General features: G+C 41.6%; 1 protein-coding gene across 7 annotated transcripts in view; it reads left to right on the top strand.

The window, feature by feature from the left end:
- Positions 1-15,717, top strand: part of LOC124043555 (E3 ubiquitin-protein ligase Midline-1) — a 58,713-nt gene extending 42,996 nt beyond the window's left edge. For 5 of the 7 annotated variants that reach the window (XM_046362262.1, XM_046362279.1, XM_046362287.1 and 2 more), the window contains exons 3-11: positions 1,679-1,744; positions 7,276-7,371; positions 8,556-8,663; positions 10,833-10,981; positions 11,095-11,222; positions 12,364-12,507; positions 13,106-13,267; positions 13,390-13,597; positions 13,836-15,717. In XM_046362262.1, the coding sequence (XP_046218218.1) occupies positions 1,679-1,744; positions 7,276-7,371; positions 8,556-8,663; positions 10,833-10,981; positions 11,095-11,222; positions 12,364-12,507; positions 13,106-13,267; positions 13,390-13,597; positions 13,836-14,184 (1,410 nt within the window). In that variant the 3' untranslated portion in view covers positions 14,185-15,717. The remainder of the gene's footprint in view (positions 1-1,678; positions 1,745-7,275; positions 7,372-8,555; positions 8,664-10,832; positions 10,982-11,094; positions 11,223-12,363; positions 12,508-13,105; positions 13,268-13,389; positions 13,598-13,835) is intronic. The other 2 variants (XM_046362296.1, XM_046362304.1) reach the window with 2 other exon arrangements.
- The last annotated feature ends 2,710 nt before the right edge of the window (positions 15,718-18,427 follow it).

Here is an 18,427-nt window from a genome sequence, read left to right as displayed (position 1 = left end):
TGTTTTGTGGAGATTCACCACACATTTTTCAGAGATGAGTTCATTTTTTTCATTACTTACTACCTTACTATCAGCAGCTTTTCAAAAACACTAAAACGATGTGATTGTTATACAGTGTGTTGTTTCCAGAACGTAATATTTTATTTGTGGCCGTATCATACAAATCTGTGACCGACTACAGTTTGAGAAAAAAAAACACATTGTTCAACATGTCATAGAGACATCGTGATGATGGAATTGTAAAATTACATTGGAGATTCACATTAAACTTGAGTCATTAACATTATACATATTATCCAATATTTCAATAAATAGTCGTTCCCCCAATGATATCCTCTCTTTTTTTTATCATACTAGATATGTTTCCCCAGACTAAGTCTAATGGGTGAATAAGGAGTCATTGCTGGTGGTAACAGTGCAGTACAAGAGCACAATACACAATCAGGCAACCTCACTATTATATGATATGTATTATATATCTACAGATATCTGGGCTCTTGATGTACGAAACCTTAAAAGAAAGTATTACAGAAACGGCTAATGGAAATCCCCATTCAGTCAGATTCCCCAATAGTACAACAGCGTTCGACTAATGTGATTTCTGTTCATATTTCAAAGAGCTTTGGGAACAAGGAGTGATCACACACCATGACACTCTTTCTTCGACGGGCTTAAATGTAACATTTGCCACGTAATTCCAACCAATACAAAAATATTGCTTCCAGGGTTTCAGGTTAAGTGGAGCTAACCACTTTCCCTCCATGGTGCCATGCTAATAAGGCGTCATGAGAGAGACTTTGTTAGCTGGAACACACAAAAAAAAGGTGGCCACGCATTCCTTCCACTTTAGACTTGAATGAGCCCCTGTCAAAGCACTGAGATTTGGGCTTTGTGGGTTAGTATTTTGCCAACACACGCCGTGGGACACGATCATGGCTCCAGAAACCTCATGGGAGCAATGAATGCTTTATTACCAGGCAGAACCATGCAGCTGTGTTTTATAGATAGCCTTTCACATGTGAATTGACCCTCACATTTGACAAGTTCTATCAAGTGATGCAGCAAGCAGGGCTGTGATGTTATCAGACCTCTACCTTTTACATTCTATATTGATCAACATGTAAACTGTTGAAATGTCTTCTCGGTAAAGTTGTTATTTTAGTATTTGCAATTCATCAAGTGGACGCTAAAACTTTTTTTGTAGTTAACATTTTTTACCATTTTTTTGTTTGTACAGTTCAGTAGACATAGCCTATCTATTGTCATTTTATCACAGGCTATTGATGGCGTATACATTTAAAAATATAAATATTTGCATAAGGCAGTGTTTAGTTAATGCCTTTAGTAAATAAGAAGTCAGTGTAACAATGTAGCAACTGAGGTGTCAAGTCTAGCGAAAAGGTTTCTAGGGATCACATGGCTTCCACTGCACGGCTCTGAAAGACCACAGGGCTTTTCACACACATATAAATATATAACACTACTTGAGCATGAATCATAAAAAGGGGGTTTTGCATTACATGATACACACAAGAATGCCAATGGCGAATGTCAAGCTTGGTCCCAGACTCCCAGTGAAACTGAGATGCGGTAATCTTAGATTGCAGTATAGCGATTGAGGTCAGAGCATCAGCCTTAACCAGTTTCTCCTTTGTTTGATCATGCTGTCATTGTGCAGAGAACTCCAGACTGCTATCTCAGTGAGAGGAGCGAACAGGAGGAAACAGACCAGGTGATATATACGGTATCTAAAGTATTACTTCGACTCTACATTCAGGGACAGGTCTACTAAGACTTTATAGCTGCTATTTTCAATGGGGAATAAAACCTACAGACTAGAGTATCAAATATGATGCAATATACAGTAGAAATTATATTAAGGTCAAATCTAGATCATTTCCGGGGCTCTCTTATTCCCCTCTGAAAATATCAGGAGCATATTTTGCACATGTGCAAATGCTCGGGTAAACCTGACCTTTAGAATATAGTCCACATTTGATTGTGGATAGCTTCATGGCCTCGATGCGAGATCTGCATAGTTTATGTAATGAGTAGTGACATATCTATACATACAGTATATAGATATGCACCATGGAACATAGTTTCACTTTTTGTGCCATCATACTGTTAAATAAACACAAGAGAGAACACTATAAAAAATCATTTTACAAGATTTACATTACTAGGAAAATAACTATCCCCTACTTCACTGTTGTACTGTATTTTACTGGTATTACTAAGAGTGGGCAGTGGCAGACTTGTGGTCAACTATAACCCATGTATGTCCAATATTACTTGCCAGATGTAAGATGCTCTATCTACCTCATTGTAAAACTGTAAAATGTACAGTTACTTACTGGCTGCAACTTGCGAGTAAGTTACTGTCATTTATTTTACAGTACGCTACTGTAATCCATTTTACGGTAATCCAAACATGTTCACCAAAAATGTTACTGTAATCTAATTTACAGTACATTACTGAAATTGCCCATGCAGCGACATATTACCCAGTGTTCTTTGCAAGTTTGAATTTTTAACATTTATATTTTGGTCATTTAGTGGGTGCTCTTGTCCATAGCAACTTACATCTAGGGCATTAAACCAAGGTTGATTAAAAAAAAACACGTCACAGTCATAGCAAGTAAATGTGTATCTAACTGTTACTAAAAATGGTGTAGTTAAGGATACATTGGTCTTCAGAATAATTGTAATTACAACAAGACATCTTATTATCTAGGTCATCTCTGAATGGTGCCAATACAATACTGAAATATTCACAGTGAATTCATGCCAGAGCAATGAAACACAGTACAATAAAGTAAAAGTGACTATAAACGAAGACAATTATTTCTACAGTATTTTACTGTAATTACAAGGAATTAGAGCAAGCAGTTGGTTGTATGTATTTGCATATTATAGCATATTAATGAATACTAGTTGTTTCATGTCCTTTTGATCTGTTTTGCCCTGCACTCAACCTTCAACAATTTTAGACTTTCTGCCACTCTGATCTGTCTCCTATATCAGATTAAGTATTAGGTAACTACTACCACATATGAAATAAATTGGTACAGCACTTTCACTAGCGGGTGCAACAAACATAGCCTCAAAATATGTTAATGAGTGAGAAACAACAATACCATGCATCCACTTATGTTTAAAAGGCTTTTGGTGCTCCAAAAATGCAATGTGGTACTATATTCTGAATTACAGTAATTACTGGCAGCAATTGTTCAGTAAGCTACTGTAGAGTTTCAGGACAAGATTTGTAGAAATCCAAAAATACAGTATATTACTGTATTCTGTGGGGGTACAGCATTCTCACTCACAGGTCCAACTAATATAGCCTCTTTCAAGGCATGCTTTAAAATATGTAATGAACCAGAGACTCTTTCCCCGCCCACATTTTCCCACAATGCAACATAATTAATAGTTTTTTAAAAATAAGGTATTTTACTGTGCGTTCTACAGTGTTTTACTGTTGAAATTACAGAAAGGTGTTTTAGTTTGCTGTAAAACAAATACAGTACTTTACTGTGCATTCTACAATAATCTACTTTGTTTAATTTATACAGTATTATACTGTTGATTAATACAGTAAGTTGCTGATCAAATTACAAAAACGGCTAGCAGTGTGCGTGGTCTCATTTTTCACCACAAATCCTACAATATATCTGATTAGAATTTCTGAGGCAGAAACAAATGGATGAAGTTATCCTGAGCATGGCAATTGTAATGTCACAACCACACTGGTCCTTACTTATCGTCATAGACCTTAATACCCTTGTGCATGATTACTTTTTGTCTGTTTCTATTCCCCCTGACCTGAGTACCAAGGTATTGTCATACTATCTCCCCATGTCAGCATACACAGTGGGGCTAGGATGACCTGGTCTTGGCTTCATTTGATGTTGTTGCAGCACTGTCCTATGTGCTCCGTGTCTGTCACATGGGGCTATTGTCTTGATTTTGAAAAGTCAACCCGCTTCACCTTTTGAAGTTAAACCTATAAAATATACAACAGCCAAAGTACAAAATAATCCTATCTAAATAAATCAATGTTAAACAGAGAGTTTTTTTTGAAAAGGATAAGATATATTTGAACATGGAGATGCAGCCATAGGCCTCAATGCAAAAAGAAACCTACATGTGTTGCTAAATTAATTACACTTAGCAGGCCCTATTTCTTATTTTCACAAGTCTTGACAAGCTAGACTACAGTATGCTGATGGTCCTCTGCCAACCCCCATCATTGCCCTATTTGGTTACATCCCAGAGGGCACATGCACTGTAGCACTCTCTGACTAACGTAGGAAGAACACGAATCAAGACGTAGCAGTAGTATTTAGATACCTGTACATGTCTGAAATCTCTTATGTTACCTTAGGATGAATGGGGCGGCAGGGTAGCCTAGTGGTTAGAGCGTTGGACTAGTAGCCGGGAGGTTGCAAGTTCAAATCCCCGAGCTGACAAGGTACAAATCTGTCGTTCTGCCCCTGAACAGGCAGTTAACCCACTGTTCCTAGGCCGTCATTGAAAATAAGAATTTGTTCGTAACTGACTTGCGTGGTTAAATAAAGGTAAAATAAAATGTTTAAAAAATGAATGCAGAGAGGTGGGAAGAGAGGGTAAGGAGGTTAAAATACATTTTCCCTTTTATATAATGAGACTGATCGTTATTGGTTGTAGATTTTCCAGTAGTTTTACATTTTGCCCTCACTTTCATCTGACATGTTTTTCATATTTTCATTGAAAGATTCTCAACTTCATTTCCGCTACTATAATGATTCATTGTACAACTTTTTGCCTCAACCATAGAACATGTTTATACAGTTCCCTGCAATGGAGTTCTGTTTTCCTAAAGTAATCCAGACGTGGTGAGAGAAGAATAGCTGCTTCCTCCGGACGAGGAATGCTTTTGGTCCCACACCTTACTTTGGCTTGCTCAGTCTCTCTTCCTTTCTGACAAAAACCGGACAGGTCAGACCACTGTCGATGTTTGGAAACTGTCCTGCCAACTTTCCCATAATTTTACCGCCTGATCTAAGGACGGTGAATGCTTTGATTGTGTCGATTGTAAAAAGGCAGGCAGCAGCCTGGTTTATTATTTCAAACACTGTTAATATATGATAAAATAGTGCATTTCTTGGGAAGAGTGCGTTCACATGCAAAACAATACAATTCACCATGTAGATGACTTGCCAGTGGCCACGATCAAAAACTGTGCATCAACCCTTAAAAGGCTAAAGGAGGCCACGTCCACCTAAAATGAGTAACAGAGAGAGATGGAGTTGGCAGAGTGGGTTATCTAGTCTCCAGCATGGGCCTGCTGTCTCTCCTCTCAGAGTTGTTCTGGGAGCTTCTGCAGGGATCCAAATCCTCTCAGATTAATGGCACAGGATAAATCATCTCTGAGAGGAAGTGGATGCTTTATCTCCTGTTGGGAGTTGAAATGCCAACTGGCATGTCACCCTAACTGTCAAACGTTTATGGAAGAGAGACAGGAGAGCGAGGGAAATACCCTATTTACATAAAGCAATGTTGTTTTGGCCTGGCAACAGAGTGTTAACCCACCAAGAGGCATATCATTCATTACTATACCCTCTATGACGTCTTTTGTTTTCGCATTATGTAAACTTTCTTCACCAAGGCAATTATTTCAAGTGCATTATACAACTATACAGGCAAACATACAAATTAACACACTGCTGTATATAATTGCCTTTTTCGGTAGATTCAATTATTATAACACATCCATTCATACTTTAGGAACTGCATTCGAGCATTTTTCATTGCGTTGTAGTGTGTGTGTTGTTGTTCTGGTGAGGCTACTTCAGCTTGCTCAGCTGTTATCTAGCCAGGGCTCTCCGGGTCGGTCCCCTTCACCTTCCATCTACAACAGCACAGAACTATTCTTATGGTTTCATCACCTCTGCTTGAATATAAATAAATAATCTTGGTGAGAGCAGTAAAAAAAAGAATATGCTATTTCTGTACACACTGACGGCTGACGCACAGACCCTTATGAAATCGCAATGCGAAAAGGCCGACCTGAGAGAGCTTTCCCCACCATTAGCTAAACAGTGACTTCACAGACACCTTCAGATCTCCAAAGTTCCATGCTCTCTGTTCACTCAATTCTTTAAACTTTTCATCATACAGTACAGATGTAGGATCTTAATTTGAGCCAGTTTACTACAACAGGAAATGTGAATTATTATGTGGATTATAATTAATGTACATTTTTGTAGGAGATGATACATTATTTCCTAAGGGAAAATCAAATCTGAAATTTCAAAGTGGAAATGACAAACCTCAAATATACTACAAGTTAAAAATGTCCTGCATTGCATGAAAGTTCTCCTGCAACAGGCTGATCAAATTAAGATCATACATCTGGGCTTGTACTTAATATGATTTAAAAAATAGTATTAGATTTAAAAATAGTATTTCAACAAGTTGTTCATTTCAATTGACTGTTATCTAGAGGGCAACATAATGGTACACTACTCCATTTTTGTATTCGCTTACTGTGTTTATTCAATGAAGTAGGCTCATGATGTTATCTATAGACCCATACACACGTAATAATTCTCCTGGAGCATAATCACAGTATTAAACTCATCCAGGATCATATACCGTTAACAAATAACCCTCTCAGACATCTAACCAATGCTCTTGTGTCCTCCTTACGCCTCACTGCATAAACCCTGTGGCAAGACAATGTAATCCTTCATGGAGAAGAGTAATAGATTGCAATCTAAATCATTGTGCCAGACAATAATACAATGTAAAGAACCTTCTGGATGCATAACGGCCAAAGAGAACTTCCCAAATATTCACCTGAGCCATAGAGTAGAGCTGTAGATGTACAGCTCTGCCGTAGATAGTCAAGCTGTGAGAGAGTTTGATCTGAGCCATCGGTGGGTGATTAATGCATGCATGGTTTAGTTGACTAAATCTCTGGCAGATGCTCTTCTTGTCCCTCTCGACTTTGGGAGCTTAGTGAGCAGGCAGAAAGATGGGAGCTCTGGCATTGGGGCTAGCACAGAGGTTACTGACTGACTGATCACACACCAAATGGTACACAACCAGACCCTACGAAGGGATTCTCTGTTAGTTTGTCATCTTCCACCAGTGAACAGGCATGGTTGTGATTATGACTTCCCCCGTTCTTTCTAAATGTTGTGAACTGTGTACAGTTTGCTAGAGGAACATTATTTTCAGTTACATACTCTGTTGTCCATAGTTTTGTTCTGTTCTTTTTTTCCACAGCAAGCCTTGGACTCTAACCTCAGCAATCTAATCAAGAGGAACAATGAGTTGGAAACTCTGATGGGCAAGTTGATTCAGACTTGCCAACATGTGGAGGTAAGGATGTTTATCTATTTCCCTATTAGGCTATGTGGCACATCTCCCAGTTGCTGTGTCATTTCTAATGTTTGATTATTTGATGATATGATTTGTTGATTTCTTCCTTGTGAGTATTGTCAAATTTAACCCATTAAGTGCCAGAATAGATACAGTGGTTGCTGACATAAAGTGCATAGAAAAGGAAAAGGAATATCTCTGATTGGTTTAAGAAAAGAACTTGCCCCAAACCTCAATATTGTCATTTAGCATTCAAGCTCACCAGATTATGTGAAATGCAAAACTTTGCAATTCGGCGAACATGTTAGAGAACTGTGACATATCGAGAGCTTGGGACTTTAAGGTTGTATCTGCAAAAAGCTCTAAAGTTCCGAACCCTCACTGGTTTAAATGGTGTCAGCACTTTTTTTTATCTAGTATTCTTTTCAAATTAACAACATGAATTGGGGTATCTAGAGCACTATATAGGTAGAGTACATTGAAAAGAATAAGGTATGTCAATTACTCAAGTTTGACAAAAATGCAGATAGAACCTTATAGTCCCAAGCTCTCGGTGTAACATAATGTTATCTCACGGACACAGTTACTGGGATGAATATGTTCACTGGGTACACAATAAAGTGGATATGCCAGTAAATCTAACTGTATAAAGTAGGATATAGGCTAATCTTACTGTAGCGTGCTGAATGTCTGTGTGTATGTGCATGGTAAAGGGTTATTTGGGGAATAGAATGATAGAACACAGCAAAAAAACGTTTGTGCATGAACCAATTGAGGGACTAAAATGACACTGATGACACAACGTGCCCACAGAGAGCTGAAAGAGAGACTGGGCCATGTAGCAGCTCTGGCTGTATTTAGGAACACAGAACTACTGCTGCAATGACTATGCTCTGCTGATTCTCACCTGCGGCACTGTGCTATCCTGTGTGTGATGACTGTATTGTGTAGATCTAATCTGGGAAACCCTAGGTAGATCTTCTGCCTCAAGTGGACTGTTATCTCATACGAGCCAGAGTGGCTTTGTTACTGTATATGAGCATTATTTTATTTTAACAATGAATATTTGTAAATGTTTGATTGTACTATATTTTATCCTGTATCAGGCCAAAGCCACCGCAATGAAAAACCATCAACTACCACATGAATATATTTGACCATCCCTGTTCTAATCTCTTCCAAAGTGCAACGCATCAAGACAAGAGAACAAGCTCCTTGAAGAATGTGACCTCCTGATCGACATCATACAGCAGAGAAGGCAGATGATAGCCACCAAGATAAAGGAGGGCAAGGTAATTTCTTAGGCGTTAGTATGTTTTGATGGTTACTGAGGAGGGCAGATGGGTCAGGCTGCCTATCCCTTGGGAGATTCTCAGTCTTGCTCTTCATCCTCCTCGTGCCCCCAAGGTTGAACTTTCTGTTAAGGCTGAGGATGTACACTCTCACACAATCTCAAAAACAACGGCCATCATTATCATATTTCCCAGCATGCTAATTGCAGGTTGTTTTTAGAACTGTTTGTTTCAATATGTGTGTCTTTGCATGTAAATTGATTGATTGATCTCATGCTACACAAAGATACATAACATACATAACGAAAGAATACAATCTGTTAGTAGTTTGATTTATTGCACCGGTTACTGAGTTGTTCCCGTTGGGATAGTTTAGGTAGTAACATTTATAAAATGTTTCCTACCTTGGCAGTCATTCTAAATGCAGGTAGCAGATGATTAAAAGTTCACATTTTTGGATATCCTTACTCTGGCTGGATTCCAATAGAAATTACATATCACTTTGCAAGCCACCATACTGGAACTGCAAACCAGGAGATTCAGACCACTGTGTTTGGGTAAAACTACACATTCAACATACGCCTGCCTCAAAAGGGTTCTTCAATTGTCCCCATAGGATAACCCTTTTGGGTTCCAGGTCAAACCCTCTGTAAAAAGGGTTCTACCTGGAACCCAAAGGGGGTTTCATATGATTCTCCTATGGCAGGTCGTGTCAAGTTCATTCCATGGAGGGCCTAGTGTCTGTTGGTTTTTGTTTTTTTCCTTTCAAGTAAGACCTAGACAACCAGGTGAGGGAGATCCTTACCAATTCATGACAAGGGGGGGAGTAAAAAGCCGCAGACACTCGACCCTCCATGGAATGAGTTTGACACGTGTCTTATGGGGGGGGGGGGGGGGGCAGCCGATTAAGGTACAAATAACAAGGGTCCAATTATGCCCCCATTCTAAAGGTACATAGGATATACTATACCTTACACTTACAGGATACCACTACAGTGACAAGTGTTCCTACCCCTTTAAAAAAAAACTAATCTAACCCTTTATTTCTGAGAGTGTACGTTGTTACCATACCATAAGTCTCTGCTCGTGATGCACAACTTTCACTGACTATATAGCCTACCTCAAGAGACAAACATTAACCAGAGTCGGCTTCTTTGTTAGAATGCATGATTTAATTTCCTCTGGAATTCAGATTTGATGAAAAAGTGTTGTCAGTTCAGTGCTGTGGTGACTGATCCAGCTGTAATAGCTTGGTTGTGTACGTGCAATACAGTATGTATCCTGTAGTATGCTTACTAACAGTAAGGGAGTATTGTCGGCACAGCATTTAGGAAACTTAAACAAATCCACTCTGCTCCTTTAGTGGTTTCCATCCCTTTCCCCCAATATTGGGGGAACTGCATCTCAGTGCCAGAGGCGTCACTACAGACCCTGGTTCGATTCGAGGCTGTATCACAACCGGCTGTGATTGGGAGTCCCATAGGGCGGCGCACAATTGGCCCAACGTCGTTAGGGTTTGGCCGGGGTAGGCCGTCATTGTAAATATGAATTTGTTCTTAACTGACTTGCCTAGTTAAATAAAGCTTAGATAAAAAAATTAAATAAGTGTCATTAGAGAGGCATTGAGGGGCTCGGAGGGATGGCTCTGGCATGCTGTGCCATGTTCAGAGCCACATCACACCTGTTTCCTGTGATTCCTCTGAGGAGCACTGCTTCCTTCCTCACCCTGTGCCTCATGTCACAGTCAGGAGTCAGAGGCTGCTTTCTGCTCCCTGCCGATGGACGGAGGGGGCAAGCAGCCATACTCCCAGAGGGGAGGAAGTAATGGCTCTGTTACCTTGGTGATGTTATGGAGGATGTAGATTCTCCTCATGCCATCCTCAAAGTGTGTCTCTTATAATGATTTAAGCAGATGTGATGAAATAAAAGCATGCTTTGAATTTGAGAAAATGGTGATATGTTTATGTACAAATGAATGACCTCTTGACCGTGACCGTGACTGTGACCATTAAAGAAGGAAATGTCAACTCAATTGAACCTGGGGCGTTGGTTAGTCCTTCAGTATCTGAAGCCGCAGTAGCCTGAGAAGTAGGTTTGTAGACTTGATACTGCAGGTCTACTGTACCTGCCTCTGCACCAGTGAATTCAATCATCCATTTTTCTTTTCAGGCTATACGGCTGCGGAAGCTAGCCCAGCAGATCGCCAGCTGCAAGCAGATCATTGAGAGATCGTCGTCCCTCATCACTCATGCTGATCACACCCTCAAGGAGACAGACCATGCCCGCTTCCTGCAAACAGCCAAAAGCATCTGTGAAAGGTGAGCTATCAAGTCAACCGATTGTGGTGATAACGTTCCAAACCCCAACTGACTGAGAGTCACAGGTTGTAATAAGAAAAATGTCACGTGAATCCTGTATCTTTGGGTTTCAGAGTGTCCATGGCAACAGCATCCTCTCAGATCCTGATACCAGAGATCAACCTAAATGACACCTTTGATACGTTTGCGTTGGACTTCACAAGGGAAAAGAAAATGCTGGAAAGCTTGGATTACCTCACAGGTGAACGCAATTCCGAACATGATCCTTGATGTTAAGGATATTAAGAACGTATCTATAACTCAGATCTGAAATAGGAGATGATGGTGTATTGCAATCCCTGTTTATCTATATCTTTAACAGTCAAAGTGAAAACAGCTACACTGTATTTGTATTTGTAATTATTATCGATCCCCATTAGCTACTCTTCCTGGGGTCCAGCAAAATTAAGGCAGTTATACCATTTTTAAAACATTACAATACATTTCAGAACAGATTTCACAACACATTAAGTCTATGCCCTCAGGCCACTACTCTACTACCACGTGTGTGTGTGTGTGTGTGTGTGTGTGTGTGTGTGTGTGTGTGTGTGTGTGTGTGTGTGTGTGTGTGTGTGTGTGTGTGTGTGTGTGCGTGCGTGCGTGCGTGCGTGCGTGCGTGCGTGCGTGCGTGCGTGCGTGCGTGCGTGCGTGCGTGTGCGTGTGTGTGTGTGTAGCATTCCATGTCAGAAGCTATGTGGCGTGTACAGTGGTTTTGACTTTGTAATCCTCCTGGTGCTTTGTTGAGTGCTTCCTGAGGGCAACGAAATGCTCACAAGTTTAGAAGATACAGTTTGAGGTTTGTTTACAGTTGAATGAAATGGCTTTTGACTGCTCTGGCTTTTAGGACATTCTCAGCAGAGTGTCATGTCCTCTGTTCTGTATTGAGGCAGTGGGTTGTAGCTCAAGGAGCAGCAACTTTACCACCTGAATCGGCAGGTAGCCTAGTGGTTAGAGCATTGGGCCAGTAACCGAAAAGTTGGTGGATTGAATCCCCGAGCTGGCAAAGTCTGTCATTCTGCTCTGAACAAGGCAGTTAATCCACTGTTCCTAGGCCGTCATTGTAAATAAGAATGAATTCTTCACTGACTTGCCTAGTTAAATAAATAATAACAAAAAATAAAGCGGAGTAAAAGTCACTTGCAAGAGTGGGCTTGGTTGTATTTACCTAAGATCTCCAATCCCAAAGCACATAACACGTTGGACATAAGAAAATACACTGATTGTGTTCATCTGCAGTACTGTACTCTTCTGTGTGTTATGACAACTGTCCATCACTGTTGTCATTAAATGACACATACCAGGAACTGACGTGAATAAAAGTAACTATACTTTTCTATTTGCAGCACCAAATCCCCCAATAATCCGGGCGGAATTGTGTACGGCATCGAACGACACCATCACTGTTCACTGGACGTCTGATGACGAGTTCTGTGTCGTCTCCTATGAGCTTCAGTATGCCATCTTCACCGGACAAGCCAATGTTGTCAGTAAGTATACAATTCTTGTCTAGATGCCCTCAGCACAGTATGTTGGGTGTGTCTGTACAGTACGTCTGTTGTGGTACAACATTTAAATCATGAAAGGTAGGCTATTTGAGAGCAATCATACATAGAAAGCCTCTTATTGTATTTGGCTTCAGGGCCTTCATTGCACCATCCTGATCAAATAAATAATGTGTCATTTCAGCAAGGGGGCAACAACCATTTCATTGTGTGGATAATAAGATATCAGAGATCTCTGCTCTGTATCTCTCTGGCACCAGACTCTAGGCAAGAGTACACAGGCAGATTATGGGCTGAATCTTTCCCTGTGGCTCATGTAAGTGACAGACTGTTGGAATAGATCACCCTAACAGGGTTACAGCATGCTGAATCAAGCAATTGGCCCTCTTCTGCCCCAGTGCCTGTTCATACTACAGTGAATAGGTCATGCTATTGTTTGATTTAATGACAACAATTGGAGAAGGATTCATTGGAGGTGTTCTTATCTCAACAAATGTATTTTACATTGTTTTTTTGTTACAATCCGGTGGTTGTTTTTTCGCTCTCATCTGCCATTAACTGATTGTCTTTGTCTGTGCTCTAGGTTTGTGTAACTCGGCTGATAGCTGGATGATTGTGCCCAACATCAAGCAGAACCACTACACGGTGCATGGACTCCAGTGTGGCACCAAGTACATGTTCATCGTCAAGGCCATCAATCAGGCAGGGAGTCGCAGCAGTGAGCCTTGGAAACTCAAGACCAACAGTATGTTTGCGTTTCGAATAGTTGCACCATGCTGATATCATTAAGCATCTTTGGAGATTTGATATATGGAGATAGCATATTTACCATTGTTTACTGTTAATCTATTATTGGTCAATTCACAGGTCAACCATTCAAGTTGGACCCAAAGTCTGCTCACAAGAAGCTGAAGGTCTCCCATGACAACCTGACAGTGGAGCGAGACGAGACGTTGTCCAAGAAGAGCCACACTCAGGACCGCTTCACCAGCCAGGGCAGCTATGGCATCACAGGGAATGTGTACATCGACAGCGGGCGCCACTACTGGGAAGCCTTGATAGGAGGGAGCACATGGTAAGGATATGAACCTGTGGTGTTTAAAGTACATCAGACTAGAACATTTGGAGAGACAAATGTGTGTGAGAATCAGATTGGGAAATCCAATCATGGTCTCTGTTACACTATAGTAAACGCAATCTTAAAATCAAATATCTCTAGGACGTTAGGCCTATCATTTCCCATCGGTGCAATTTGACCACTACCAGGAAATGAGCCATCAACATTCAATATTCTATTTTTCTATCTTTATCAGGTTTGCTGTGGGCGTTGCTTACAAGTCAGCACCGAAACATGAGTGGATCGGCAAGAACTCTGCCTCGTGGGTACTGTCTCGCTGCAACAACTCCTGGGTAGTACGTCACAACAGCAAGGAGATGCCCATCGAACCGTCTCCCCACCTGCGTCGTGTGGGGGTGTTGCTGGACTACGATGCTGGCTCCCTGGCCTTCTACGATGGCGCCGGCTCACAGCACCTGTACACGTTCGACATCGCCTTCGCTCAGCCAGTCTGTCCCGTGTTCAATGTGTGGAACAAGTGTCTGACCGTCCTCACAGGGCTGCCCATCCCAGACCACCTAGAGGGAACAGACTGCCGGGATTAACAGTCCAGCTAATAGAACACAGAGACACAGAGGGAGCAGAACAAACTGATTACAGCCTCACCTGGCTGCCTTTTTGTCACATCACCAATGCTGTATAAAACAGAATAAAGCCATGGTCACAGCTAATCATGCTCTTACTAGAAGTCAATTAATTTTTTGAATTATTTATGGAAACCATATATTGGATTTTATTTCTTGCTTTGCACATTAATGTACACTACTATATGTATTTGTGTTGGGTTTGGTGGGTGCGCTGAGAGAGGAAGATGGATATAACGTTTTGAAATTCAGTCAAACATATTTTCATGCAGCTCTGAGAATAGTTGATTTCCTTCTTACAAATGTAGAAGGTTGTTTCCGTCTTTCCGTGTGTCCATCGTTGGCAGCGTGTTGATGAACGGTCCGAGTGCAACCTGTTGATTTTGACACGGCATCACAGCAGCAGTACCACGGATTACTTCATAAAGCAGTCGTAACAGGATTAGTCATCTACACCTGTTCTGTTTCATGCAGGTGTACCAAGATCCTCTCTACAATTAGAGTTATAATAAGCATGTTAAGAGTTATTTTAAGAGTTCTTCTTTAGGGTGATTTAGTGCACTGACAACTCGACTATGATTGACAAATTAACCGAGACAATTCTTCATCTTCTCTTTGTTGAAAACCACTATGATGTTAAAAAGCTTACTATTGCTAAAAATGTACATTTGAAATAGAAGCTATTTTAAGTTCAATTTCGACACAGAAAAAACTTATAGAGTCGATTGAAACACCACCGCGTCACATGGTGATGGAATTTTGAATATTGAATAGCTCCTTGTGTGTTTCTGCTAAAGGCCAGAGAGGTGAAGCGAGAGGGACAACTGGGCATTTTATTTATTTTTTGCTCATCAAGCACAGGAGTTTTTTGTCTGGTCAAAGAAAGTGTGTCGAATTTGGTTTTGAAAAATGCTCTTATTTGCTGCTTGTGGCTTATTTGATTGAATATAACTTTCAGAATGATTTGGTTGTTAGGTGTGTACTGATATAAGTAGGACATGCAGGCCACTTCGAGAAAAAACATTTTATATTGGAGTTGTACCTGGTCGTCACTAGTTACCACAGCCACAAAGTTTTTTAATGATTTATTTGATGATATTTACTGTAATTTCGACTTTGTGTATGTGGTAGCTAGTTGAAACCATTGTGCCTGTTCACACGCGTCCTAAAATTCTAAATCAAATGGCTAAATTATACATTTTATGACCAATTCCATATGTTAGCTGAGTAGATAAGGCGATCTAAAGGGCTTAGACCTACAGGAGTTACTTGTAATTAAATGCACCATGTGCAATCTCTGTAAATACCTTGCTGTTTTCTTCTCACATATTGGCTCTGTATGTTCACATCCATTTGGTATTTGAGCAATTTGACTTTTTCTGATGCCTGCATCATTATTTTCACACTAGTATACATTCCTTGTTAAAAATGTCATAAAGTGACATCAACACACTTTTCAAGTCGTGAATTTGTAATAAAACATCTCAATTGTAATGATGACGCTTTTTCATTGTCTGATACCTAATCTTAACAGTCATTTGAATTGAATTCAGATACCCCTGTAGGTGAAACAAAGAGAAACACCTCATGTGTTTTACCTTTGATTACATTCACTGACTGCAATGTCTCATTAATGTCGCACTGGATCCTTTATCCTTTTTAACCCACTTTTTAAAAGCGTGTCACTATTATTCTAAAGAACTCCCCGGCACTGTACAACAATGATTAAGCTGTGATGAGATTCCTTCTGACATATCTTTTCATGCTCAAGTAACATGGCTTTAATAGACCACTGGACCCCAATCCTTTCAACTAAAGTAGACTAGAACATATCTGAAATGTACCGTGACCTCACTATCGGACACCCTTGAGACATGGATCATGACGTAGCTCGAGTGCACCGACATCGCCTGGCTAGAATGATGTCACAGAGACCTTCGTAGTTTGATTGGAGGCCTCTGTAAATATTTGTGTACAAAAAAACACGGGTGAAATACTATTGAGTTTGTTTGAGCTTGAGTTTATCTTATTTTTACAGGGACAGTGCACATTAATCAACGTTTCAGTGAACGTGACGGTTTTAGCCAGCCGGCTAATTTTCAACCGCGGTCCCTGGGCAGGTTATAAAAAACAATTACAATATAGACCATCATTGAGCAGTGAGCACACGCAGAGCAACACAGGACAAGCAAGACATAGCATACAGACAGAGCAACATAGAAGAAGCAAGACGTACCATACAGACAGAACAACATAGAACAAAAAGCAGCAAGACAAAATTCATAAAAGCAACAGAGTGTTTCCACACCTCACAAGCTGCAGACAACATGAAAAGCGGCAATACACAGCATTCTTACATACTGTAGCTATTCCTCTTTTCCAGATGGATTAGGGCAGTGTGCAGTGTGATTGTGATTGCGTCGTCTGTGGACCTATTGGGGCGGTAAGCAAATTGGAGTGGGTCTAGGGTGTCAGCTAGTGTGGAGGTGATATGATTCTTGACTAGTCTCTCAAAGCACTTAATGGCATGATGACGGAAGTGAGTGCTACTGGGCGATAGTTGTTTAGCTCGGTTAGCTTTCCTGGGAAAAGGAACAATGGTGGCCCTCTTGAAGCATGTGGAAACAGCAGACTGGGATAGGAATTGATTGAATATGTCCGTAAACACACCAGCCAGCTGGTCTGCGCATGCTCTGAGGACACGGCTAGGTATGCCGTCTGGGCCGGCAGCCTTGCGATGGTTAACACGTTTAAATGTTTTACTTGGTCCTGAGTGCAAGCATTGTGAGCGCACAGATGCTTGTGAAGTGCTGGCACTGTTGCCAGCAGACACTGGTAGGTGGATAGAACCATAGCAGGCTGATCCCGACCAACATTTACATTTACATTTAAGTCATTTAGCAGACGCTCTTATGCAGAGCGACTTACAAATTGGTGCATTCACCTTATGACATCCAGTAGAACAGTCACTTTACAATAGTGCATCTAAATCTTAAAGGGGGGTGAGAAGGATTACTTATCCTATCCTAGGTATTCCTTAAAGAGGTGGGGTTTCAGGTATCTCCGGAAGGTGGTGATTGACTCCGCTGTCCTGGCTTCGTGAGGGAGTTTGTTCCACCATTGGGGGGCCAGAGCAGCGAACAGTTTTGACTGGGCTGAGCGGGAACTGTACTTCCTCAGTGGTAGGGAGGCGAGCAGGCCAGAGGTGGATGAACGCAGTGCCCTTGTTTGGGTGTAGGGCCTGATCAGAGCCTGGAGGTACTGAGGTGCCGTTCCCCTCACAGCTCCGTAGGCAAGCACCATGGTCTTGTAGCGGATGCGAGCTTCAACTGGAAGCCAGTGGAGAGAGCGGAGGAGCGGGGTGACGTGAGAGATCTTGGGAAGGTTGAACACCAGACGGGCTGCGGCGTTCTGGATGAGTTGTAGGGGTTTAATGGCACAGGCAGGGAGCCCAGCCAACAGCGAGTTGCAGTAATCCAGACGGGAGATGACAAGTGCCTGGATTAGGACCTGCGCCGCTTCCTGTGTGAGGCAGGGTCGTACTCTGCGGATGTTGTAGAGCATGAACCTACAGGAACGGGCCACCGCCTTGATGTTAGTTGAGAACGACAGGGTGTTGTCCAGGATCACGCCAAGGTTCTTAGCGCTCTGGGAGGAGGACACAATGGAGTTGTCAACCGTGATGGCGAGATCATGGAACGGGCAGTCCTTCCCCTGGAGGAAGAGCAGCTCCGTCTTGCCGAGGTTCAGCTTGAGGTGGTGATCCGTCATCCACACTGATATGTCTGCCAGACATGCAGAGATGCGATTCGCCACCTGGTCATCAGAAGGGGGAAAGGAGAAGATTAATTGTGTGTCGTCTGCATAGCAATGATAGGAGAGACCATGTGAGGTTATGACAGAGCCAAGTGACTTGGTGTATAGCGAGAATAGGAGAGGGCCTAGAACAGAGCCCTGGGGGACACCAGTGGTGAGAGCGCGTGGTGAGGAGACAGATTCTCGCCACGCCACCTGGTAGGAGCAACCTGTCAGGTAGGACGCAATCCAAGCGTGGGCCGCGCCGGAGATGCCCAACTCGGAGAGGGTGGAGAGGAGGATCTGATGGTTCACATATATCGAAGGCAGCCGATAGGTCTAGAAGGATGAGAGCAGAGGAGAGAGAGTTAGCTTTAGCAGTGCGGAGCGCCTCCGTGATACAGAGAAG

The sequence above is a fragment of the Oncorhynchus gorbuscha genome, linkage group LG01 (genome assembly GCF_021184085.1).
Source record: "Oncorhynchus gorbuscha isolate QuinsamMale2020 ecotype Even-year linkage group LG01, OgorEven_v1.0, whole genome shotgun sequence".
Taxonomy (NCBI): domain Eukaryota; kingdom Metazoa; phylum Chordata; class Actinopteri; order Salmoniformes; family Salmonidae; genus Oncorhynchus; species Oncorhynchus gorbuscha.
This window is presented reverse-complemented; position numbering and strand designations above follow the sequence as displayed.